The sequence below is a fragment of the Scheffersomyces stipitis genome, chromosome 5, assembly GCF_000209165.1.
Source record: "Scheffersomyces stipitis CBS 6054 chromosome 5, complete sequence".
Taxonomy (NCBI): domain Eukaryota; kingdom Fungi; phylum Ascomycota; class Pichiomycetes; order Serinales; family Debaryomycetaceae; genus Scheffersomyces; species Scheffersomyces stipitis.
The window spans coordinates 758,737-783,593 of NC_009045.1; the positions used below are offsets into that span (position 1 = coordinate 758,737).

Below are 24,857 nucleotides of genomic sequence, written 5' to 3' on the forward strand. Positions count from 1 at the left end.
GAACAGTAAAGATAACACACCTCTGGCTTATGATCGTGGTCTTCAACTCTCTGGAATTTGAATTCCTACGCAGATGGAAAAGAAATTTGCTGTAGCCACTTAAGCCAGACTGAAGTGAATCTGATATCTTTCGATATCCTTTAAAGTGAAAGAAATAGTCAACTTTGGTGCTATTCGCTATTCTTTAACCATGATTTTGATTTATGATTCATTTGGTATGAAGTAAAATGTTTTTCAAAGTGCAATATGCTTGGAACCCTTCCAGAACAAATTGCTACACAAGAAAGAATACTTTGCCAGGAGAATCAAGGAGATGTCCTAAGTTGCTCCATTATCATAGATTTCATAGCCTTTAGATATGCCGACGAATGTCACAATTAATTAAGATATAGATTGTAGAAAACTTGCCAAATTTGAGAGTATGTCTTTTAATACCAGGGAGTACTAATGATTTTCACTTAATAAAGTATTAAGGCAAACTTGCCATTAGATTAAATAGTTGTAATGGCAGTCTCATTACTTACTGACTTCTAATGGTTGCAAAATCTGGAAACGTAACGATGTTGATCCTGTTACTATGGTACCCGCCAAAGCCTGTTTGTGCTTGGTTGGGACGGTTGGATCCTGCAGCCAGATGCAGTTGCAAAATCGTTTACTCTTGCATTTTTTGATTTTAAATTGATAATTTTTATTCAACGCTGGCTACCATTTAGAGCTTCAAGTACTCTGCACAGAAAGCCTTGGCTATATTCATGGAAAGGATACATGACGACAAGATATCTCAATCGGAATATTTTGGCACGATCTTAAAGTGTGCAGTGTCTGATGCTTTCCTATTGGCAACACCATAGTTTTATACTTTGAAAAGAAGTAAAATAAGCAAATCAAGCAAATTTTACTTTACCACTAATAATTGTTGCATAAATCCTATTGTCCATTGAATGATTATTTGTCTATTGAATGATTTATAATGTGTTTCTTCGTAATTTATTAAGGTTGGATTTAGACTATTTGTATTGTTTTAAACTTCTGATCACCTGAGTTACCATGTATTAATTTCACAAGACGTTTTTGTCGTAAAACAAAAGTGGAAACAATGTGTTCTTTCGCTTGTTATTCAAGCTTTGCAGGACGCACTCGAATAATCTAATTTGAACGCCTGAGGCACAAAGTAATTTTGCCAACCGTCTTCAAGTTACACTGGTAACCGTTTTAACAGTTAAATTGGCTCTGAATATTGTGTGCCTGCACCGAAATTTTTCAGTGAAAAATTTTCCTAATTTTGATATTTTAAGTAGCTGAAAATTGTTAGACTTTCACTCTTTCTTGTTTTCTAGATATTTCAATTTCTCTTGTATCTTCTACATTAGAATTCATATAATTGTATGTACTATTCACAGCCGAAAAGATACAGCTTAACATGATTATAACGAGCCCTGGAGGCTCCATCATATATAAACCCAGCTCTTCGATAATTTTTGTTTCATGAGAAGATTTGTTAAGATAGATGATTTAGCAGTATCTGCTATAGATATTATGACCGAATAGTTTACTAACATTACGTTTAGATGTCTTGATATGATAAAAAGTACTATTGGCATGTGACTGCTACTAGTAAGAATGAATTCATAAGAGAAGTAGAAAGCATATCGTAATAACTGTAGTGAGTAATCACTTGAAGTACAAGATGTAATAATGAGGATTGTAATAGTATTAATTTACACCAGTAACTAAGCTACTGCTTCGTATTCCAACGCATCCTTTATCACTCCGATGATAGCACTGCTCTGGATCTTATCGTTTCCTCCTCTGGATATTCCGTACTCTATCTCGCTTAGACCCTTGAAAATTTCGATTCTTGTCTTGCCCTGCAACTTGTATTGATTCAAGATTTCGATGAAGCCTGAAATCAAGTCTATGAGTGCCAAACCTTTAGTGGTTTTGTACTTGTTAATGGTTATGTAAGCCGTAGTCCAGTCGTCCTTCAAAATGGAGTCTAGAACTACTTCTATATCTTTCGGATGTGGTGCGCCTACGCATTCATAGATCATATCTTCAGTAATCTCTTCATCGGCAGAGTCCACGGCTGACTTGCACGCTTGTAAAACATTCAATGCTCTCCTCATGTCTCCCTTCGAAAGCTTAAGCAATGCGGCCTCAGCCGGAGGATCGATTTTCAAACTTTCTTTGATGATGACGTTCTGGATTCTATCTTTAATGGCATCCTCAGAGATGGGATGGAAGCGGAAACGCGTACATCTAGAAAGCAATGCCGGATTGAGTTTGTGAGCATAATTGGCAAGAATGCAGAAACGGGTGTTTTTGGTATACTTCTCGATGATTCTTCTCAACGAGTTTTGGGCCACAGCTGTCATGGCATCGGCTTCATCCAAGATAATCAACTTGAAACCTCTGGAAAAAATCTGCATGGTGGAGGCAAAGTTCTTGATCTGGTTTCTAACTACGTCAATACCTCTGTCGTCCGATGCATTGAGCTCAAGAACCATGTTCTTGTAGTTGGTGCCGTAGATCTCGCGCGCCAACGCTATGATAGTAGAAGTTTTCCCAGTACCAGGAGGTCCATAGAATAGCAAATGGGGCAATCTGTTTTCATGGGCAAATTTCTTAACTGTCTGGACAATCTCTTCTTGGCCGTACACCTCGTCTAAGGTAGATGGACGGTACTTTTCAACCCTGTAGAAGTTAGTACCAAATACTATACTTGAATGAGAATTATGAAACGAAAGTTTCAAAACAGTTCACAAAAGAATTACAAATAAAACTTACCATGGCAAATTGTCCAGTTCCTTTGTTTCAGCCATCGTGATATGATATGATAATGCAAATGTATAAAGTATCCGTAGAGTAAAGATTCCATTGAATAATTGTACGAATCTCAAAAATCGCACAACGCGTTCAATCTCGATCTTCACAATATTCCTACATACACCAAAAGACCCCTACACCAATACTGTTAAAGCTACCAGGAGAACCAACATAAACCAATTAACCATGGATGCCCTGAAGGCAGCATTAGTCACGACGGTCAACTTGCCGACATAGTTACAAGTAGGCCATTGTCCCCCGTTATCCCAGTAGTACGATTGTCGTATAGTTTCGTTGGTGGTGGGACACATGAATCCAAACTGAGCCGGACAGTCTCTCACTATAGCTTCACAGATATTGACACAGGGCATAACTTCGTAGTAAGACAAGTTGGGCATAACAATGTCATTGATAAAACTATTACGAGATTCACCTGGCTTTCTTTCGGTGTATCCGGTTATGTTTCTGGTTGAACATCGAGGAATGGTGATAGCACAGAGCCAGTCCTTATATGAAGATATACAATCACTGCAGGTTTTAATAGGAGAGAATTGGGCCGTATCCTCAGTATCACACAGAATTTGCTGGATAGCCTTACTGAAGTTGGTGAAGAGGTTTCTTGCTTGATTATCGTAGAGAGATCGAACTTCTTCCTTAGAACCACCTGGTGTAGCCGGTACCGAATAGGCAATCTGGTTGCAAAATTCTAAGTTATAGATTAGTTCACAGGCTTCAGTGTCCAACGTTTCAAACTCAAAGGGACGATACACCGCTCCTCCAAAGTCGCTTCCGTGGAAGTCGGAGATCAAGTACGCTATGTATTTCGTCGATTTGTTAAGTCCCGTGAGATGGAATTGCTGGTGAAGCGAGCCCTGTCTGCTGGTATAGCTACTTTCTATAGTAGCAGGATTCATAAGAGCTGGGCCGTTTCTAACTGCACACCAACTGCTGTTGAGGGTATCGAAATAGTGTCTATAGTCATTTGAATAGACATACAACGAAAACTGCGATCTTGTTGCATTCAACTCCGTGATGTTAAGTCCCTGAACATTGGTCAAATTACCGGTAACTACAAGAGCCGAATCATCGTCTGAATCTATGAATTGTGCCCAGGTCTGATCATCCCACTGGAATACTAAATCGTTCTGGGAAACTCCGATCTGATATGTCCATGTAGCCGTTTTGTTGACGTTTTCAGGCGCCCGCACTACAATATATAGCACCGACTCGTTATTGTTAGAGTTCACAGCCACATCGGCCAATGACTGGACATAGCCATTTTCAAATAACACCATAGTTGAGTATTCTATATTAGTGAATATAGACGAATTAAATGAATAATACACAGCTAAACTGGTCTGGTTGGCTCCTACGTTTGATGGCTGCGTACAAATATTACCCGTGATAAAGATCAACAATTCGTAGAACTCTCCTAACCCAGAGGTGGTGTTCACACTGAAAGAGTAGTACTTTGTATCACTCTGGACAATAGTATCGCTAATAGGTGTAAACTCATGAAGTCCGTGGGAATTGACGTTGGACACCTTAACGGCTCCTATGTCAAATCGTTTACTGACATTGCCATCTATACTTGGCTTTTTGTTGAGGCTGCTTCCGAATTCTATTTGGTTCATTTCATATTCTTGTGCAATTTCTTCGTATGGATTCTCAACAGGGAGTGCAAGTCCAGCGTCGATATCGAATTCGAAGTTTATGGCCACCGCGCCAGTGGCGAGAAAGAACAGCACGAATGCCACCACAAGATTATTCATGGGACTAGTGGGGAAAGTTTGTAATGAAATGAAGACAACAAAGAAGAATAGTTTTGGTTTGATATGCCACTTGATGAAGATCTAGGCTGTGGTAACGAGAGATGCTGCGACTCTCGGTAGAATTGAGAAAATAAAGAAGAAATAGCGAGAGATAGGGAAAAAAGATTTAGATAATAGGGAAACGTATTGCTAGAATTAGCGAGAAATAGCGAGGATGGCCCAAAACGAACTAGTTAGCAATTTGGCACACTATCGGAATATACGGCTATTCTTCAGGAAACTCTCCTATAGTCTTATCCAACTTTATTTCAGTACAGATATATGATCTTAACATTAAGAAGTAGGAAACACCTATACAAATAGAGACAGCAAGTCTCTGCCATCGGTCTGTCCAGCTTGTTCACGCCCGCTATCACCCATGCCAATTCTCTTCTCATTTCTGTTTTACAGAGAGAAACTGCCTACTACACAAACCACGGCAACTTCAAGAACAGAAGATGGAAGGAACCTACGAAGAAGTGCCTGCTCATGTAGAGCTCTTATCAACTTCATATGTTGAAGGCAACTTCTAGAGTTACTTTGTAGTTCTCTTTCTTATTCCCATATATTGCATTCTTTCGCGGGATTTTATGCTATCTAGTAATACATTTATACAATTTGACTGAACTAGAAGAACTTCCAAAACTTCTTCTTGCTCTTCTTTCTCTTACCATCGGGCAATAATTCGTTACTGCCATTTGCTAATGTCTTCAAGTCAGGATGTGACTTTAATGGTTCCAACTTGGGTCGGTTGGAGCTATCGTTTATATCGTGGGATAAGGATTTCTGCAACAACTTATTGCCGATCTTCTTCAGATTAGGCGGCTGCAAGTTAACAAACGTAAGAGCCGATTTCTTAGGCACAATCGTGGAATCTGGCGATTCTTCGTCGTGGTCACCAACTATAATTGCTGGGGTCTCTTGAATCGAAAGTGGAGACGTAGGCTTGCTCTCAGAGCTTCTCTTCTGCAAATTTTTCTTTAATTCACTGTATGACATACTGTGAGTCTTAACTACTGGATCCAATAAAGACTTGGTCTTGTAAGGAACTACACCAAACGAGTTAGAGCCTGTAATTGCACGAGCCAACTTGGACCCGTTGCCTCTGAAATCAGGGTCTACGCCACGGATGTCTTCGCATAACGTTGCAGATTTCTCAGAAACCAAACGCAACTGGTTGGCGAAGTACATTTCATCAATAGGCTGTTTCTTCAACTTCTGAAGTCCGGCTGATAACTCGTTCTTGTAGTTATAGTAGAGATTTGAAATCTCTTGGTAAGAAGAGTAGGAGCCTTCTGAGGAAACACTAGACTCTGACGAAATCGAAGATGCATAACCTTCATCTGAAGTACTGGGATGGAACTCGGAATTGGAGTCTGTGCTATGGTTGCTCAAATTCATCGAATTAGCACCTCCAGATTGCGAAGTCGATTGAGACGACTCAGACGATGTGAATTCCATATTTGAAGTAGAAGTTTTGGCATGGAACTGATTGATCTGGTCCTGGATGTCGTACTCAAATTTGCACATGTTCACGGCCGGAACAACAATAACTGGCAATGGAAAGTTCTTAACTAATCTATCAGTTAACTTGGAAGAAAGCCATGACCTTAAGGGGGCTCCAATCTTGGAGTTGGGCTTCGTTCCCGTGCTGACAAGATTGGGCTCATACAATTTATACATTTCTTTCAAGACGTCCTTAGTCTTTCCTACTGCAATTTCCACTGTGATTTTGGCAATGACATTGGGGTTGATAACCTCCATTATGTATGACATGACGTTGCGTGCAATAAAGTTGATATACTCCGGCTTGTTGCGCATCTTGAATCTGCCTAGAGCCGACTTAGGTGGTGCAAAAGAATGCGGAGAATAGTAAGAATTACGTCTCTTGGGATTCAACAAGTCTGGCGAATTCACAGCAGAAACGACTATAACAGTGTCCCCATGCTCTATAAAGTTACGGAGAATCCAGTCAAGAGCTACCCAGGTATGTTTACGTCCTGAGATATACACCAAGATGGTTCTCAGTGCAAGCACTGGCTTCAAGAATCCATGCTCTTTATTGTTAAGCTTGTTCAAGTATAAGTTCTCATAGTCCTTGTGCAACTTTGAATATGTACAACCACGATGGGTGATAATTGGCCTAGTGGGGTAGATCACGTTGGAAGCAGCAGACAGGAGAGCAAAGATGGACTCATCGAGTCTGGAAGCATCGAGTCTGTTAATATCAATATCAAGAGGAGACAAGTCGTAGTTGCTGAGATCCAATCCTTTCGTTTTGAGACTATTCGAATACGAATAACCTCGAAGAGGTGAGAGTTCGCCAGGACTACCTGCTGGAGATCTTCTAGGAGAAACGGCTCTGTTTCTACCTCGAGAATCCTTTGCCTTCATGTTTCCCGCAATGCTGTCGTACAACTCCCAGCCGAATGTGTCATCCCATAGATCGTTTATGTCGTCGTCGTACAGGATGTCTATGGTGTCAAACGACACACGCTTCTGGTAGTACTGTTTTATGAGAAGCTTTTTCTCTTGTGGGATAGAAAGTTTTATGTTTCTGTATCCATCAGACAGCTTGTTGTTGAAAAGTTGAAGGAGATCGTTGGAGTCATCTTCCTCAGCGGTATTCTCTGTATCCTCAGTCGCTGATCGGTGAAGTTGGCCAGTAAAGGGTCTGATTTGCGGGATGTCTGTGTCGCTGTGGAGTCTGCCGATGATGGAATCAGTTTTAAGGTGTCTCATAACAGGAGCCACAAGTGGTGGAGAGGGCGTGGTAGTTAAGATTTCCGGGACATTGGCCTTCAATGTGGCTTCAGACATGTTGAGTTGATGAAGGATAATAAATAATAAGGTATTCTACCAAGATGAACTTGAAAAATATTAGGTTGAATGAATTTGAAGACGACGATTTATCGCTTGTCAGTTCTATTTTGATATCTGTGAAGACCTGACGATATAGATGATTTCGTCAACACTTCTTTAAAGTTAGGTGATAGATATACTGTAGAACAAGAATGTTTGTGGTGCAGACTTTTACAATAGTCTCTGTGTTATGAAAATAACTTCAAGTCTCGTAATAAATATATGTGTGATGAGCAGAGAAGTGAAGCAGATGATGGTTTAGAAGTCGGACTTGGCAATCTTTGACTTTGCTGTACGTATGATTCAGTAATGCTGTGCTGAAGTTACTTTGTTGCTGGTATAGTCTGCTCTAGAGCTAAAAACTGATGAGATATGCTGGAGACTAAAGAACTCGCTTGTGGTACGCTTATGTTGAGATAAAGCTGGATCAGAGCGAGGCTATCGAAATGTACGGAAATGGTAAAGAATTGGGATCTGACAATGAAACTTCCTGGCGAAGACTCAAAATTGTACTCGACCAGGGCGTGTGCAGGGGAAGATAAGAATGGATTTGTGCGATATGCTGATCTGGCGGCTAGCAGACGAGAACGTTGAGACCAGGGGTGTGTAACTACTAGGAAATATACAAGAATAAATAGGGAAGAGACCGAAGAACAGAAAGAGCAAGTGGTGGGAAACAAGAGCAGATTTCGTGTTAATGATAAACACAAGACATGAGCAAATGGGATGGGCTGAAAAACTAAATTAATTTGTGACGACACCTAGCCAGATATTATTATATGACGCTCGCTGATTAGGCGGTACATAGCGTGTGAAAATATAATAAGGATGGAAATTCGAGAATGCTCGGGATCAGAAGCAAGCTGCTTAAGGTTTGGGAACAAGAGAACGGCAGGGAGTCACTGGCCAGCTTTGTTTGTGTGATCTGGCTAGGGTAGTGTGACTTAACCATGTAGATTCTCTTGGAACTAAGGAAGCTTAATTTTTACGTTTTGCGCCTGGGGTCAGATGCTCCATATTCTACTTATTCAATTTTTGCGAATTGTATCTAAGCAATAGTGACAAAACTCTCGTTTTGGTCACAATGCCGCACATGGCCGCACTGTTGCCGCTGGCATGGTATTCCAATACTGTTTCTTTCTACTCTGTTCACATTGAAAAATCTTCTATGCATAAATCTGGCTAAATATGTATCGAGATTTTAGGTATCGCGATTTCAGTCCAGACTTTCCGAGCCGAGCCAGCAACAAATGACTAATGAATACTCAAACGAAAATTCAAACGAAAATCGGCCAATATTGCCTCCATGCTTTGTGCTATATTGATCGCTTCAGATCCTCTTCCCGTAGCCAGATGTGAAATTTTTTCTGTAGCCTACATTGAAATATTAATTACGTAGAAATGCTTGGCAGGATTCAGCGGTCACCTGGAAAGCATCACGATTAGGACGGCTAACCGCTGAGCCCCTGAACCTATAGAAAGCCTGCAAAATGTAAAGTAGGCAATCGGAGCTTGGAAGACGATGCTGAAATAGTGAAACTGGACTGGATAGAGTTGGGAGATCGACCAGAAGTCGGGAGAAGCTGCGACCAGAACTTGGGATGAGCCCTGGCCACCACAAAGAGTCCCGTGGTGAGACTTCTAGAAGACCTGTTTGTGTCACCATTTCTGGTAGCTCTGCGCTATTAATAGACTTCCCTCCCTGTAGAATCTTGGACTACCTCCGTATAACACTGCAACCGCAACCAAACCCTGCTAAATCGCTGCCGCTAGCCAAAGCTGGCTCTGCGCAACTCTCATTATTACTTTCTTTGTCTTTGGAACACAAAACTTCCTTGCAGCCGCCAAAGGCGGTGCCGACTGTATGAACTGCAGCGAGGCGTTGTTGAGCAGATCGTCCGATTTGGAACAGGCAAAAAAGCCTTTTGAGAAACCACTTTATCCAGCAGAGACGCTCACCCCAGACTTTCCCTCCAGTTAGGAACGACGGCCCAAGAGCCTGTCTAAGAAAACTGTAGCCTTCGTATAGATATTGGCGAGCCTCGTATAGCTTTCGAGACGTCGTACAGTACAGAAGAAGATTGTTGCACATAGAGCATACGCACTATGCGATTACTGAGTCTCTGGTTGTTAAGGGCTTCAGCAGAAGTTGAAATATCTAGATATTCCAGAATTTAGTGCCGTATGCCACTCAATGAAACTCACATTGAACTAATTCTTTCTCTGGCTCTCATTGTCCATACTTGGCTGTCCTACTTCTCTACATTCGCAACGTGTGTCCGCCTGACCTGCTTAATCTTCTTACATACCTCCCTGTACATTGAGCTCTGTTTGCTAATAATCGCAGTAAAAATTACCTCCCAACTGATTGCAATTCAAACGAAAATCATTCTGTTGGCTAGGCTTTCTATTTTTATCATTCTTTCAGCAGTTACGGTTCTGCCAATTTAAGTTCATTGTATATATCTGTATTACTGCTGTTTCACTCTCAGAACTGCTCTTTACCCCAACTCCACTTTCTGAACTTCTCCAAACATCAATCTAACTAAGCTTCAACACCAGAAGTTTGAACATTTAAACAACAAACATTGAAATCTCCGACTATTTCAACTCACTTGTCGGTATCTTTAATCCAGATACCATATCAGTTAATGATTGCAATTGGTCAAAGCAAAACAGAACTTTTAGTATCCATTTCACATCTAGTTTCAACAGAAGATTACCAAATTCTCTCTCCAATAGTAGTTGATGAAAGCACTGCCCCACCATGTCAACAATAGTACCGAGAAACCCGCCAGTTCAGCCAGGAGTACATAAAGCTAGTGCACACCATCTTGAAATCCAGAAGAATGTTGTTACTGATCACATCGACAGCAACAAAGTGATAGTGTCATCGTATTTGTCGAAAAGATCGAGCAAAACCCATCAGTGGAAGAAGAGATGGGTGGTCCTACGCAATTGCCAGCTAAGCTACTACAAGGACTCGTCAGAACACAAGGCCAACAAGGTCATCAACAGAGCCAATCTTCAGTCGTTTTCTCGTATTCCAGACAATCAAAAATACCACTTTGCCATTTACACCAATAACAAGGTCTTGCACTTCAAGACATTAGAAAAGGCTGTATACAAAAACTGGATCTTGGCCCTCGAAGAATTCTTTAAAGAAAATGCAGAGGAAGACGAAATTGAAGACAAAGAAGGCAAATCAAGTGACAAGATAAAGACTAAAGAAAATGAAGTACAAGAAACCAAAACAGAAATTCCAAAGAAGCCAGAATTCAAACGTCAACTAACGAGTCAATCGTATGCAGATAATGAACGAGAAGAAGACGATGAAGATGAGGATGAGGAAGAGGATGGAGACGAAGAAGATGGAGACCAGAACTCCAGCCAAAAGTCTCAAAATCTTGTTTCTCTATCTTCCAATTCACTTTCGCAACTTCATCCAAGCCAAGGAACCCGACAGTCCCTTGTGATGTCAGTAAAGAGAACAAATTCATATGCAGACGAATATTCTGGTCCCGAGGATCCTTATTTGTCTTCTGGAGTTTCTGATTCACAACTTCAGGATTCTCCTACATTTGCTACTGCCCCTTTCACCCTTCAGCATTCAATCAAGGTAGCCGAAGAAGATGAAGAGCAAGAACAGGGCACTGATGTCATGACTAAAGAGTTGCCAAAGCAAATGGAAAACTTGATTGTAGAAAAAGTAGAAATAGACAAAGCAAAAAAATCGGAACCAGAATCACAGAAATTAACCAAAAAGGAATCTCCAGTTTCAGAAGAAGAAGATGAGTACCTCATCGAAATGGGTCATCTCTTGCGTTTGCGAAAGCGATACAATCAATGGAAAAGATTCTACATCGTATTGACAAACAAGAAACTCTACTTCTACAAAAGTGAGTCCATCTCCAAAGTGTACAAGGTCATTGATGTCAGGAACATCATAGACGTGATTGAATTGGATCCAATGTCAAGATCCAAGCAATGGTGTTTACTAATCATCACACCATTGAAGAGGATCCGATTCTGTGCCTCGAGTGAAGAGGAAATGATCAAATGGTTATCGTCCTTAAAGGCAATTATCATGAGAAACAAGAACAGGAAAATAACGAGAAAAGAAAAGACATAGCCTTGAATAAAAAATCAAGCAAAAACCGATAACTGATGATAATATAATGACTGTATACTTCTCTAACTATTAATGTACAAATATCCTTGAAAATTTCGAAATATCAGTGAATGTGGTCTTCTGAAAGGAAACCCAATGTATTCAAAATACTCTCTTGTTCTTGAAATTCTGAGTTTGTAGTTTCTCGTGGTTTTGAAGCTAATACTACAAATATTGTATTGATTGTGTACTTTTCCATGTTCTACTAAGAATTCAGAAGCAAACAAAGAGATCAATTCTGCAATCTGAATATCATTTCTTTCATTGTTTTACAAAAGAATACTCTATTCCTGATAGATACAAAAAGGTAATAGCAGACAATATTCAACTCCTTACTGTACACAAAAATAATAAGTGCATATATTCTCAATGGAAACTCTAGTTGCGAAATGTATAGAATCAATTTATTTAACTGATTGATTAAATAAATTCTTCAAATATCAGCAACTATCTGGTTTTTGATTGAATCATGGTTGATGTGCTCATCGTTCATATTAATTCACCCTGACTTCCTTATTGACCCATATAAAGCCACAAGATCAGAAGTTCATATTCACTTCTTATCTCCTTCTTTTCTGAATACTAGGTTTAAATTTCAGCTGAAGAAAATTACACACGACAATTCATCAGACGTGTCCTAGAAAGAGTCGCAATATCGGGTCTTTCTCTTCATCCATTAACACTGATCAAGTTATAGAGTTTCCTTCAGGATCCCGTTAAGTCTTAGTGTGCTCATATTTATCTGTTTGAACTTTCACTTTTTATCAAAGCTTAAAAATGGCCGCTTTTATGCCAATGGATCTGCTTGCCAGGGCCAGGGACGAAATAGCCAGCGATGAACCTATACATGTTAGTAAAGAAGGTAAAGAAAAACCAGAAAGTTCGTCTTCCAACGCTGAAAATATCAATGACTCAGACTACGCCAAATATGTTTATGATGAGCTTGACGAAGATGCAACTTTCCAGTCTTTGTTCGACATGCTCGTGGAAATGTTCCCTATGATACCACGAAATGAGGTAAAGATGATAATGAGACTTTCTAATAGTTTCGCAGAACTTATCGATATCTTGCTACCTGAAGCGGACCTCTACACTTTCCTAAATCACATTGAAGAAGATGTTGCAAACAAAGCAGAAGCAGTAAAGGAAAATGCAAAGAGAAAGCGAACTAAAAAGATAGGAAATCAAAAGAAAGCTCTCCACGAAACGAAGGAAGAAGTTGAAAGAGAAAAAATAGCATTGAGAGAAAGAATCAAAAAGGAACAGGCAGAATTGAGAGAACAGATCGAGAAGGAACAGGCAGAAAAGAAAAAACAAATTGAAAGGGAACAGGCAGAATTAAGAGAACAACTTGCAAGAGAACAGGCCACCTTGAAAGATGTCAAGCAGTACCATAGAGACGTCTACGAATTGAAGCACATATTCCCAGATCACGACTTTGAAGTTTTGAACCAACAGTTGCAACTTAGCAATGGTGATATTGAAGTGGCTATCCACAAGCTTCTTGAAGGAGTGCCTGAAAAATATGTTCCACCTCCAACAGCTGAAATCCCAAATGCAACTATTAAAAAGAATGGTGACAGAATACAGGCACTTATCGATATACCCCTAGGCGAAATTTTCAATTGCTTACGTGCAAACAATGGCCAGATTGGCCAGACATTGGTTGCATTAATCAAGAAGGGAGTTCAAAGTAGAAAACGAAGTAATTCGCATGATATTCAGGGCGGTAGGGTACAAAGGGGCAAAACTAGGAATGTTTCTGCTGTTAGTGTCAAAATTATTAATAAGAAATCTCCAAATCCAACTATAGAAAAGAAGGTATTAGAGTATCTGAACTCGCCCGAAGCCAAAGAATTATACTTGTTGTATCACAGTAATCCTTCTTTCCACGGTATTAGTGAGCAGTTCTTGTATATGATTTTGAATACTGTTAATGGAGATGTATTCAAGTCCATCGAGATATGCCGTTTGATCATCGAATATCATTGTGAGCACCTTACTATCGGAACTGGGAAGGTAGAAAGGAGGGCAGAAGAACCCGAAGAGATGACTTATGTTGATGCCATTAAAAACAAAAAACCCAAACAACAAACCTACGGTGATGACGCCATGGATATGATGAGTATCAAATTTGAGAGCTTCAAGTCGAGAAGAGAAGAGATCACCCATTCTCACAAGACGGAGTATAACGCGAGAAAGGGAGGTTTCCTAGAAACTATAGATTTGCATAACCTCAGATTGGCTACTGCTATGGAACACACAAAGCGAGCCTTGCGTGCTTGGTGGGATCACGAAATGGAATTAAGGACTGTCGACGGCAGAATGGACAAATTTGGAAGCCGTGCTGCATGTGTAGCACCATTTGTTGTGATCACGGGAAGAGGCATTCATTCAGCTGGAGGAGTTGCTGTGATTAGAAGAGGCGTCAAGAACTTTTTGGATTCAGCCGGTTATCTCTATGATGAGCATACCGGTAGGTTTGAAGTAACCGGCAAAATCTGATTTAGCTACCCGAAACTTTACTTGTTAGTTCAATATACTATTAATGGTCATAGTGGTCATAATATATAAAGCAACCTCTTACAATTCTTAAATGGACAAGAAAATGCGTTTAAGCGAGGCAGGTTACTGCTTGGCAATCAAGTTACCACAGGTTGATTAGGAAAGATTCAAGGGTACTTGTACGATTACTGGATAGCAGCTCCCATAGACTTCACTAAAAGCGATTGGAACACACCAGCGGAATTAGATAAGACAAAGTTTTTTAACTTTTCAGAATGGCAAGAGCACTATTTAGGGTTATTTTATATAGAAGAGATTAGAAGTACAGGGCAATGGACAGCAATTGAGCAATTTCAACAACTGCAAAGGATAGACTAACAGCACCACTTCCTTGTCACTTTAGGTTTAGTGGGAAACGATGACAGGTATAGCAGATAATAAGTCATAATTGACATGAGCAAGTGTGAAAAGTGAAGAATCTAATCAAATTCAAAAAATATTCCAAAAAATATTCCCAATAAACATATTAGGTCAGAAAATTTCTGAAAATATAATGGAAAATATCAAACGCTATCAAAACTACACGTGCAATCGTAATTGGATAACTACAATTACCCAGAAGGGCTTAATGAAGACGGCTGTCACATTTAGATCGTGAAAATGCCATTGCAACGAAACTGAACCGCTGGTTGTGGTCCCAGATTGGCAATTACCAGAATGCGGCGTCAATAGTACATGCTCATATAGCACAAAGTGTACCAAAGAACCAGCACAGCTAGGTGGTAGCCTGAAAGTATTGGAAGAATGGATCGATTGCATGGGCGGTGGGCCAGAATGTAGGTGAAATGGCAGAAACGAAGGCGAGAAAGGATTCTCAAGAGAAACAGGACAAGAATGATTGGACGTGAGGAAAGAGTTCATTACGAGCGATAACGAATGTAGAATCAGCAGATCTGAAAAATAAAGAATATTACCTGAGAATTAATAAATATACAGACGCCAATTAATAGCAATAGCAATAATTCAATTGCTGTAATTTAGAGGTAAAATTTCCGAGAGAAAGCGCAAAAGCGAACAGTACAACCAGCTGCGATCTACCTTCACAAGTGTGTTTACAGTAATCAAACCCGATCGTCGATGGAAGATAAACTGGCACTGGCATTGACAGCCGTGTTTAACGATCCTATGCAAACCTTGTTTGTGATTTCCCAATCTAGCCAGGTTTACTGTATGTACATGTAGAGCAGCTCAAAATGGAGCCGACGCCTGGCGGCTAAATTGGGCGTCCAGGGCTTACAGGGGCTAGATTATTATAGTCTGTTGACTGGAGGCAAACAATATTGCCTCGGATGAAATTCGCCAGTGCCTAACAAAGCAGGGCCAAGTAGAAATTCCATAGGGGTACCAACAATATACAGATTTGAATTGCGACACTATTAGGTAAATAAAGGAGGTCTACATACAACATACTCTAAAAACGCAACAATGACGGAACACAATAGAATCCCCGAGACAGAACCAAACACTCGGTATGGCATAATAGATCAATATTACATCTTATTATGGTCTGAACGAACCACTTCTGTTTACGATCCAACTGGTGATTGTACATTGAATCAAAGTAGGAAGCCGGCGCTGAACAGAAAGAAAACAGTAGACTTCGGCTCCTGCAGTCCCTACATGCCAGCACATCACGAGCAAAAAAATAATGTATTTCATAGTTAATTCCAGTACAAATTAGTAGCGCTTTTCGGGCTAATATTTAATATACGTATATTATGTATGTGAGTATGAATATTATGGAAGTCGTGCATATACCGCAGCGACAGTCTAGTTTACAATGTGCTGGTTTTCCGGGACGTGCACGACTGCTCCAGATTCCATGAAGGAGATTTTGAACTGGGATTGATTTCTTATGTGTTCAGAAGCAGTGAATTTCGGAAACAATTGAGAAATCATATAGTATTGTTTATCCAGATTCAAGACTTGACGGTTGTTTTATCAGCTTAGCTCTGCCACTAGTCTTGTGTTACCAGACTGCTACTACGTGTCACCGTGCTGATTCCCCCTCAAGTGACTGTGATCAAGATCAGAAAATAACAAACAAATCTGTGAGATTATACGACTCACCTTGTCTACGTTGCTTTCGTATCGACCATTGAGACTAGAAATAGAAACATAGTATAAGGCTATATGGATACTATAGCGGCCTCATTCTTATTATCATTTTATTAATTTGACATTGATATTGATTTGTTATTTAATTCCATTTTGATTAATTTTTGATTCGTCATTGATTTACTAGCGATATTTCAACGGAACATCTTCAACTTTAAACTAAGTTCCAAAAAGATAAAAATAAACTAGTTAAAAGAATTAGTCAATAATCACATTCCTTCTAACGTTTTCATACATTATATGCTACAATGAATCCTCCTACACAAGCTCCTCCACCGCAGCCCAAACCATCTAGTTCCAAACGAACTCATCGTCCACCTCCACCGCCTCCTACCTCTGTATCGGCAGAATTGGAGGCTTTACAAATCCAACAGAAGCTTCACAACATGGTCTTGGGCTCTCCTATACTGACTCTGACGAAAATCTCCAAATTCCTACCCAACGATCCCAACAGCGACATCCCCCCACGGCACGACTTGAAACATATCTCTCCTCGCTCGTTTGAGTCGAAAGAATCGTCTACAGCCACTTCGTCACCTTTACAGCGCGACGTATCTGGGTTGCCACGAATGCCAGGCTCTTTTAACGTCAACGGGCTCCATAACGAGAACAGGGAGTACTCGCAGTTGACGGAGTCGTTAAACAAGAACAACGAGACACAGGATTCGTTTATTCCTCCTGCTAGTATCAGAGATGACGATCTGGTGGTTCTGGAAAAGCTGATAAAACTGCTGGAGCTGACGAAACTGTCAGAAATACCCGTTCGAAAAGATTTGGGCGGTGACGGTTCTATCCCGCCTCGAGCTCGAGCAAGTATACAACTTTCGCCTGCGCAGCCGCTGAAAAATGATCTAGAACAGGTTGTTCACCTTTCTCAACCCCTCAGAATAGCACATCCTCACCAAACTAGAGAAGTTCACACCGCGGGTCCTCCCAGACAAGATACAGAGAATCAATCTGAAGAAGGGATATCAGAATCTGGCAATGGGGAGCGGCTAAAGGAAGTGAATCCAGAACAAAATTTACAACCTGTAAGACCAGAAAGAAGAGCCGCTCCGCATCCACCCGCTGTTAGAGAGGAAAGAAGGGCTGCACCAGAACCCCCAGTAGCTAAAGAAGTAAGAAGGGAAGCTCCTCAACCTGTGGCTAGAGAAGAAGAAACAAGAAAAGCTTCTCAACCTGTATCCAGAGAAGATGAAAGAAGAGAAGCACCCCAACCTGTGGCTAGAGAACAAGAAAGAAGTCAAGCTTCGCAACCAGTAGCTATAGAAGAAGAGAGAAGGCAGGAGTCAGAACGTGACACCAGAGAAGAAAGAAGAGCCGCTCCTAAACCTAATGTGGATGAAGAGGAAAGGGACGCTCTTGATTCTCCAATTTTCAGAGAATATGGAGGAGTTGACTTAGAAGATCCAGTGGAAGAAAGAAGAGCTCCACCTCAAGCTCCGCATGTAGAACTTGTAGAAAGAAGGTCAGTACCGCAATCTCCAAAGAAAGTGCCAAAGTCGCCTTTAGCTAGAGAAGAAAGAAAACTTAAAGGAAAACATGTTCCACAATCTCCTCAGCACGAAAGAAGGGAAGCTCCTAAACCTCATACTCCTAAAGACGAACGGAGACAGCCCCCACAACCTCCTGCCGTAGAACATGAAATTGGAGGTCGTCTTTCTCCTTCTCTTAGAGAGGAATTCAAACTGGCACCTATTACACCTTCTGCTTTTGAGGAGAACAAACAGGCTCAATCTCCTACTCTCAGAGAAGTAGTTCCTGCTGTTCCTCAAACCCCTAAAGAAGAGCCCAGGAAAGCTCCTTTAACCCCTTCTCTTAGAGAGGAGCACAGACAAGCTCCTTTAACCCCTTCTCTTAGAGAGGAACACAGACATGCTCCTTTAACTCCATCTCTTAGAGACGAGATTGAACATGCTCCTTTGACTCCTTCTCTTAGAGATGAGATTAGACAAGATCCAGCAACTCTTTCTCGCGGAGACATAATTGGAAGTACGGCTCTATCACCTTCTGCCAACAAGATAATCGAGGGTGTTAAAACTGAAAAACATAACAAGGAAAGTCAATCTTATCAACCGAAGCCTGAAGACGAAGACGAAGACGACAACATTGAGGAAATCGAAGAGTTTGATGACGATGATTTCGAAGAGGAAGTCCAGCATGCACAGAGGGTACCAGCAAGTCCTCAAGTCGGTACTCAGACGACTATATATCAAGAAATGCAGCCTAGGGAACATCTTGGTGCAAGCTTTGTAGACAATGGAGAATTTCCATCGCCAGATTTGGGAGAAGAAACTCCTAAGTTCCTGTCTAATGAAACAGAAACTAGCAACATAAATGTGGATGAACATGAAGTTAGTGGATCGTATGAAAATGAGGATAATGGTGACTATAAGGAGGATAGCCACGAGTTTGAGACTCCTTCTCATAATAATTCTTCTCACAATAACGATTCAGTAGACACTTTGTCCCATGACAGAGAGAACTCAGAAGAAACGATAGACAACCATAATCCTTATGAGCCTCCTACCTCGTTTGACAATGCTTCGTCATTATTGTCTTCCAACAAAAATTCTTTGATTCTGACTTCCGAGTCGTCGCATTTCATTGCTACTCCAGACTTAAACAGCTACACTTCCAAACTTGACCCCGGAAAACCTCAAAGCGAAGTGGATATCGAGAACGTTCTTCAGAACAACTACGAATCGCTCGATGATGATAAGAGTTCTGCGAATATCACACCTAAAATGTTAAGAAGCGATGTGTTGGAGAAAATTCCCACTACTGATGATGAGAATATTGACGAAAGTCCACAAACTTATGGTCGACAGTTACCTTCTGATTACAATGGACCTCAACAGCAGCTTCAGCAGCAATTGGACCAGCTGCGACAGAAAACTAGAGACGTCTCTACATCTTCATCTGTTATCAGGAGTCCGCCACCCCCTCCACCACAAGCGCCTGTTGCTCCTTCTCAACATGCCCATAACCAGACTGCTGCTATAACTCCTGTTTTGCAACAGCCTTTGCAGTTCTCGTCTACTCCCAAATCTGTAACATCAACTCCTAGTAGCGTAGCCTCTCCCAGAGAGCATTTGGGAATGGGAATCAACACCCGTCACTCTCCAAGGACAACACCTAACGGAAAAACGAAGAAGAGTAGAGGTATGAAGGGTGTGATTTCGCTGATGTTTGGCAAGAAAGAGGGCCATGCTGTAGAATCGACTTTGAACATGAAGATCAGTACTCCATTCAATGCTAAACATGTAGCCCATGTAGGAGTTGATGACAATGGTTCGTACACTGGATTGCCTATAGAATGGGAGAGATTGTTGTCTGCTAGTGGTATTTCTAAGAAGGAACAACAACAGCACCCTCAGGCTGTCATGGATATCGTCGCTTTTTATCAAGATTCCAACGAAAATCCCGACGACGCAGCTTTCAGGAAGTTCCATTATGAAAACAGTTCAAATGCTTCCAATTGGTCATTGAATAACCAAAATGGCATTGTAAGTGGAAATGCTCCATCTACTCCACGGATTTCTCATCCTAGCGGAGGAGACATCCTGAGTCCTCAGAGAACAATAACATCTTCTTCCAGCAACAGTGCATCGACGCCACAGCAGCTGTTGGCCAATAGCAACGAGGACAAGATTGACGATCGAACCCTTTCAGGTTCTTCAGCTCCGAAGACACCTACAGCTCATTACGAGAATCAGTATATTCCTTCGAGACCAGCACCAAAACCTCCTTCGAAGCCGCTGACACCTCTGCAGTCGTCGGCTTCACCTGGAAGCAATATCTCTCCTTCAAAGAAGCTGATGATTCCTAGATCGTTTTCGTCGAAGTCTATCAAGAGTAACAAAGAGAGAGTTATTTCAGAAAAACAGCAGAGTCCTTCTGGGGCTCCTCCTTTGCCCAAAACGGCTATTGCAGGTATCCCTAAGTCTAAGTCTCATAGTTACTCCTTGGCCAACCAGGCTCAGCCGCCACAGAAGAATGGTTCCACTACGGCTCCTATTCCACCTTCATCTAAATTTAATGATGTTCGCCATGATATTCCGCTTCACTATCAGAAGCAAAGAAACAAAGAAGATTTCATTACACACAGAGCCCCTCCACCACCTCCTCTGCAGAAGCTGCAGGCTGCTCCTCTTCCGATTTTAAGTGGTCCACAACAGGCATTGGCGGATATCACCTCAGCAGGAAGCAAGGAACAGTACAATAAACAACAGGCTCACAGAGAGCAGAAAATGAAGGAGCAGCAGCAACAGCAACAACAGGCTCCTAAGGCACCCGCAGCTTCTCCAGAAGCGCAGAGAAAGAAGCCTAACCAACAGCCTGTAAGAGACGCTAAGCAAGCAGCTATTCTAGCTCAAAAGAAGCGTGAAGAGAAGAAACGCAAGAACCAGCAGATTATCGCCAAATTGCAGTCCATTTGTAGTGAAGGTGATCCAAATGAAAAGTATAAGGATTTGACGAAGATTGGACAAGGTGCTTCTGGAGGCGTTTTCATTGCTCATGAAATTGGAAGCAATTCCAAGACTGTTGCTATAAAGCAGATGAATTTGGAGCAGCAACCCAAAAAAGAATTGATCATCAACGAAATCTTGGTCATGAAGGGTAGCAAACATCCCAACATTGTGAACTTCATAGACTCATATCTCTTAAAGGGAGACTTATGGGTCGTTATGGAGTACATGGAAGGGGGTTCTTTGACAGAGATTGTCACACATAGTGTCATGACCGAAGGCCAGATTGGTGCTGTATGTCGTGAAACGTTGAAGGGGTTGAAATTTTTACACTCCAAGGGTGTTATTCACCGTGATATTAAGTCTGATAATATTTTGTTAAATATCGATGGTAATATCAAAATGACTGACTTCGGTTTCTGTGCTCAAATCAACGAGCTTAATCTCAAGAGAACTACAATGGTGGGAACTCCCTACTGGATGGCTCCAGAAGTTGTTTCCAGAAAGGAGTACGGACCAAAGGTTGATATTTGGTCTTTGGGTATCATGGTGATTGAGATGATTGAAGGTGAACCTCCATACTTGAACGAGACACCTTTGAGAGCTCTCTATTTAATTGCAACTAACGGTACGCCTAAGTTGAAGGAGCCTGAGGCTTTGAGTTACGATATAAGAAAGTTCTTGTCGTGGTGTTTGCAAGTTGATTTTAACAAGCGTGCCAATGCAGATGAATTATTGAACGACAAGTTCATCCTAGAAAGTGACGACGTCTCATCTTTGAGTCCTTTGGTCAAGATAGCCAGGATGAAAAAAGCCAACGAAAGCGATGATATGAGTGCTTGACTTGTTGTCCAATTGATTGAGTTTATAGTCACGATTGCATTTAAAGAGACTTATATGCTCTATATTTTTGTAAACATATCAACTCTAATTCTATCCTAATTGTATAAATAAAAACTTGGAGCAACAACGTTAAATTATAATAACTTAATATAATAAAATTAGAACATATGTGACTAAACTATAAAGCGTCGTTTAAGAATTCTACAATTCTGGTTATACCGAAGTATCTGTCTCTGTTGATATCCTTAAGCGTCCAGCTTGGGTTCTTTTCAAGCTTACCGAGTAAGTCATTTTCGAAGAAGAAGACAGAATCGTGAACACCCCAAGGTTCAACAAAGACTTGAACTCCAGCACTCTTATCATTCCCTTTTCTGATGTACAGGTGTTTTTTAGCGTCGAACACATTATTAGAGTCTCCATACTTCTGCTTTCCTAATGGTACATCCAACGCTTCGGTGGTCCAGTTCAAGACATCATCTCTGAATACTTCATCCTCACCGACAATAACAAATACATTTGAACTCGAATTCCTTAATGTGGAAATTCCATCCCAGTCCAGAGGCTTGCTGGCAATGCAATTCCCCGGAGAAACTTCAAGAGCGTTCGGGTCGGTTTTTCCTAAGATGGGATTCTCAGGATACTCTCTACTAAAGATGTAGTAATTGATCATATCACGGCCATCGTTGTCATAATATGATTGCCCAGGTTGGTACTGAGAACTGTCGGGAACAATTTTTACCCATGGAGAAATAAGGATAATATTCTTAGGGAAAATGGTTTCTGGATCCTTCAAGCCCTTCAACAATTGCAAGTATATGACTGCCAAGTTTCCACCAGCAGAATCACCAATGAAATTGATGTTCGTATTGTGTTCAGACTTCGTCAATTTCTGATAAGTGGAATGCAATTGGTGTCTTTGGTAAGGGAATTGATAACCAGAACTACAAAGCTTGTAGTCTAAGAGTAAAATGGACAATTTTTCACGCTTCTTAGGGTCAACAAGCTTTTGAATAGCCAAAACTGATTGAACTTGAGAAGGCATTGTTTCCAAGAAGTAGCCACCTCCATGCAAATATACAAGGATTGGATCAGAAGGTTTTCTGTCAGGCTGCTTAACTAACCAGAAGGATTGCTCATCATATCTTTCTCCATATCCTGGAAGCGTCTTGACCGTCTTTTTATGGAGGTAATTAATCAAAACACGAATCAAGAACTTGTTAGAAAAGACGTTAAGATATTTACCATCAGGAATAGGCATAGAGATTCCTCCAATAAAGATAACCAATTTGACCGAATTAATGAAGTCCTTACTGAACTTCCGGCCAATACCTCCGACAAAGGGGTAAAGCACGATTAGCACCAAGGTCTTCAAAGGAATACTTAAGAGGGCTGCTAATCCATGTGCCGAAATCATTGTGAAGCCGAAAAATATGTCAAACCGTGGGGAAAAAATATCGTAATAGTGGAGAAAGAGTCGAGTTGTTTTTACCTGGATTGTATGCTACCAGGTTCTTCTGTAAACACCTTTAGCATTGTCTAACTGTAAAAAGAAGGTGGAAATGTTTCGATATATATTCATCTCGGAAATGCTTGTCGTGGAAATGCAGCAGTAAAAAATCACACCGTTATGTACCTTGCTCTAGTATTTTCCATGTGCAATTCAGAGCACTAATGAGGGGCTATCTAGCGTGGACAAGTAAAAGACCTCCGAGAGTTTCTTTGTGGGGATACTAAAGTGGAGAGCAACTACCTCTAGTTCCTCTTGGGGCCTCAAGAATTACCCCCTCCAATAATGCAGCGATTTTCCGTGGAAGAACAAAGTAGTGTTGATTGTTGAAAAGTCTATTTTCTGTTCATCGGCAACTTGTTCTTGTTCGACAAGCTACAAAATTCATGTTTCAATTTCGACAGTTAATAACATTTAACTGAAAGTTACCCTTTCATTTTGCCTCTTGAATCTGAAACTAAGATTTACTTCACTCAGGTTAATCAATATCTACTTATGTAGTTGAATTTGTGCTATGTATCGAGGTTTACTAATTGCGAAATGATAATTTATTATTTTTCATATGATGGAGAAACCTACCAAACAAACGAGTTTAACGAATTACCCCAGCCAATGTCATCTGTATATCCGAACAGATAATTAATCAATGGGTACGGTTGTACCAGTGGATGACAGTGGGTATTATTGTATTTCCGGAGCTGAGCTTCTTCTACAAGTCTATTTCCAAATGGGGAAACAGAGAAGGTTTAAAACGTTGGCTCTTTCTCCACTAATGGAATTAGTCAGTTTAGGCAAGCCAGTAGTGTATAGTCGATTTTCTAACTGTTGAGACTATGCATTTCCGACCAGGTTTGTATTGATTGAACTACAATTGAACTAAGAAGCTACTACGAATCTCAATACTACATAAGGTTGAATAATACAGAGTTTAAGAGAAGAAGACCGAAGAGAATAAATAGAATATTAAAAGATATACGACTGGGATACAAACGACCTGAAAATAAACACTATTAACAAAATCGCTTAGCACAATTTATACGCAAGGAAGACTACAAACTGAACGAGTGACTCTAAGCATCTTTTTAAAGGGAATATCAAGGTGCCACAATTTCAGTTGTTCTCAGCCGGAGTTTGGACATGTTCCAGTAGCGTTAGCTGACGCGTCTACTTTTGACGAGGTTGGACATGTGATCAGTCGGCTGATTCGCCCGGCGGTTACATCATGCTACATATGTACGCTACTAGAGTTCATTGTCAAAGGTTTATCGCCATTTTTAAATTTCCTTAGGGCTTACGTAGGTTTAAATTATGGCTTAATTTAAGAGAGTTTGCAGATTTTGGTGAAACAAGAATAATACCTCACACTGATTTTTAGCCAAATTTCAGAGATTCTCTGTCTGCTTAGAATGGAATGGAAAATGATACCATAATGATTCTTAAAGGGCTGGAATATAATGCTACGTGGCCTTTAGGAGTTCAGCTTTCATTTTGTCGAGCTTTTTTTGTGTCCAGATGGGTCGGTTGTTCCTTCCAAAAAGAAATCATGTATTATTATTATGGCAATGTGTAATTACACTTGCACTTTAGCTGCTGCATGACGGAATGCACACAGTGGAAAAATCCAAACCTGCCCATACAATTAAACTACTACTATGAGCTTCAAGCAAAAGCATTAATTTGTG

The 24,857-nt window shown here is 40.7% G+C and overlaps 7 protein-coding genes across 7 annotated transcripts; 3 read left to right on the forward strand and 4 right to left on the reverse strand. All coding sequences in view use genetic code 12, as the record gives it.

Moving 5' to 3' along the window:
• Nucleotides 1–1,730: 1,730 nt before the first annotated feature.
• Nucleotides 1,731–2,699, reverse strand: RCF3 (DNA replication factor C; the record flags this gene model as incomplete). Its single annotated transcript, XM_001385118.1, has 1 exon — nt 1,731–2,699. A coding segment is annotated over one exon (969 nt), but the record flags the coding sequence as incomplete, so codon positions are not given.
• A 261-nt stretch (nt 2,700–2,960) lies between these two features.
• MID1 (integral plasma membrane protein) lies at nt 2,961–4,598 on the reverse strand (the record flags this gene model as incomplete). Its single annotated transcript, XM_001385119.1, has 2 exons — nt 2,961–4,378; nt 4,418–4,598. The coding sequence occupies 2 exons, from the start codon at nt 4,596–4,598 to the stop codon at nt 2,961–2,963; spliced, it is 1,599 nt and encodes a 532-aa protein (XP_001385156.2).
• A 666-nt stretch (nt 4,599–5,264) lies between these two features.
• Nucleotides 5,265–8,044, reverse strand: PICST_67835 (hypothetical protein; the record flags this gene model as incomplete). The annotated part of the gene is made up of 1 exon (XM_001385120.1): nt 5,265–8,044. One exon carries the CDS (start codon nt 7,455–7,457, stop codon nt 5,265–5,267), a length of 2,193 nt encoding a protein of 730 aa, XP_001385157.2.
• A 2,315-nt stretch (nt 8,045–10,359) lies between these two features.
• On the forward strand, nt 10,360–11,586 carry PICST_26508 (predicted protein; the record flags this gene model as incomplete). Its single annotated transcript, XM_001384773.1, has 3 exons — nt 10,360–10,737; nt 10,843–11,017; nt 11,285–11,586. Coding segments are annotated over 3 exons (855 nt in total), but the record flags the coding sequence as incomplete, so codon positions are not given.
• An 861-nt stretch (nt 11,587–12,447) lies between these two features.
• On the forward strand, nt 12,448–14,175 carry PICST_32134 (predicted protein; the record flags this gene model as incomplete). The annotated part of the gene is made up of 1 exon (XM_001384774.1): nt 12,448–14,175. The coding sequence occupies one exon, from the start codon at nt 12,448–12,450 to the stop codon at nt 14,173–14,175; it is 1,728 nt and encodes a 575-aa protein (XP_001384811.2).
• A 6,431-nt stretch (nt 14,176–20,606) lies between these two features.
• CST20 (serine/threonine kinase) lies at nt 20,607–21,814 on the forward strand (the record flags this gene model as incomplete). Its single annotated transcript, XM_001384775.1, has 1 exon — nt 20,607–21,814. One exon carries the CDS (start codon nt 20,607–20,609, stop codon nt 21,666–21,668), a length of 1,062 nt encoding a protein of 353 aa, XP_001384812.1. The 3' UTR covers nt 21,669–21,814.
• A 32-nt stretch (nt 21,815–21,846) lies between these two features.
• ACD1 (hypothetical membrane protein) lies at nt 21,847–23,082 on the reverse strand (the record flags this gene model as incomplete). The annotated part of the gene is made up of 1 exon (XM_001385121.1): nt 21,847–23,082. One exon carries the CDS (start codon nt 23,080–23,082, stop codon nt 21,847–21,849), a length of 1,236 nt encoding a protein of 411 aa, XP_001385158.2.
• Between the last annotated feature and the right edge of the window lie 1,775 nt (nt 23,083–24,857).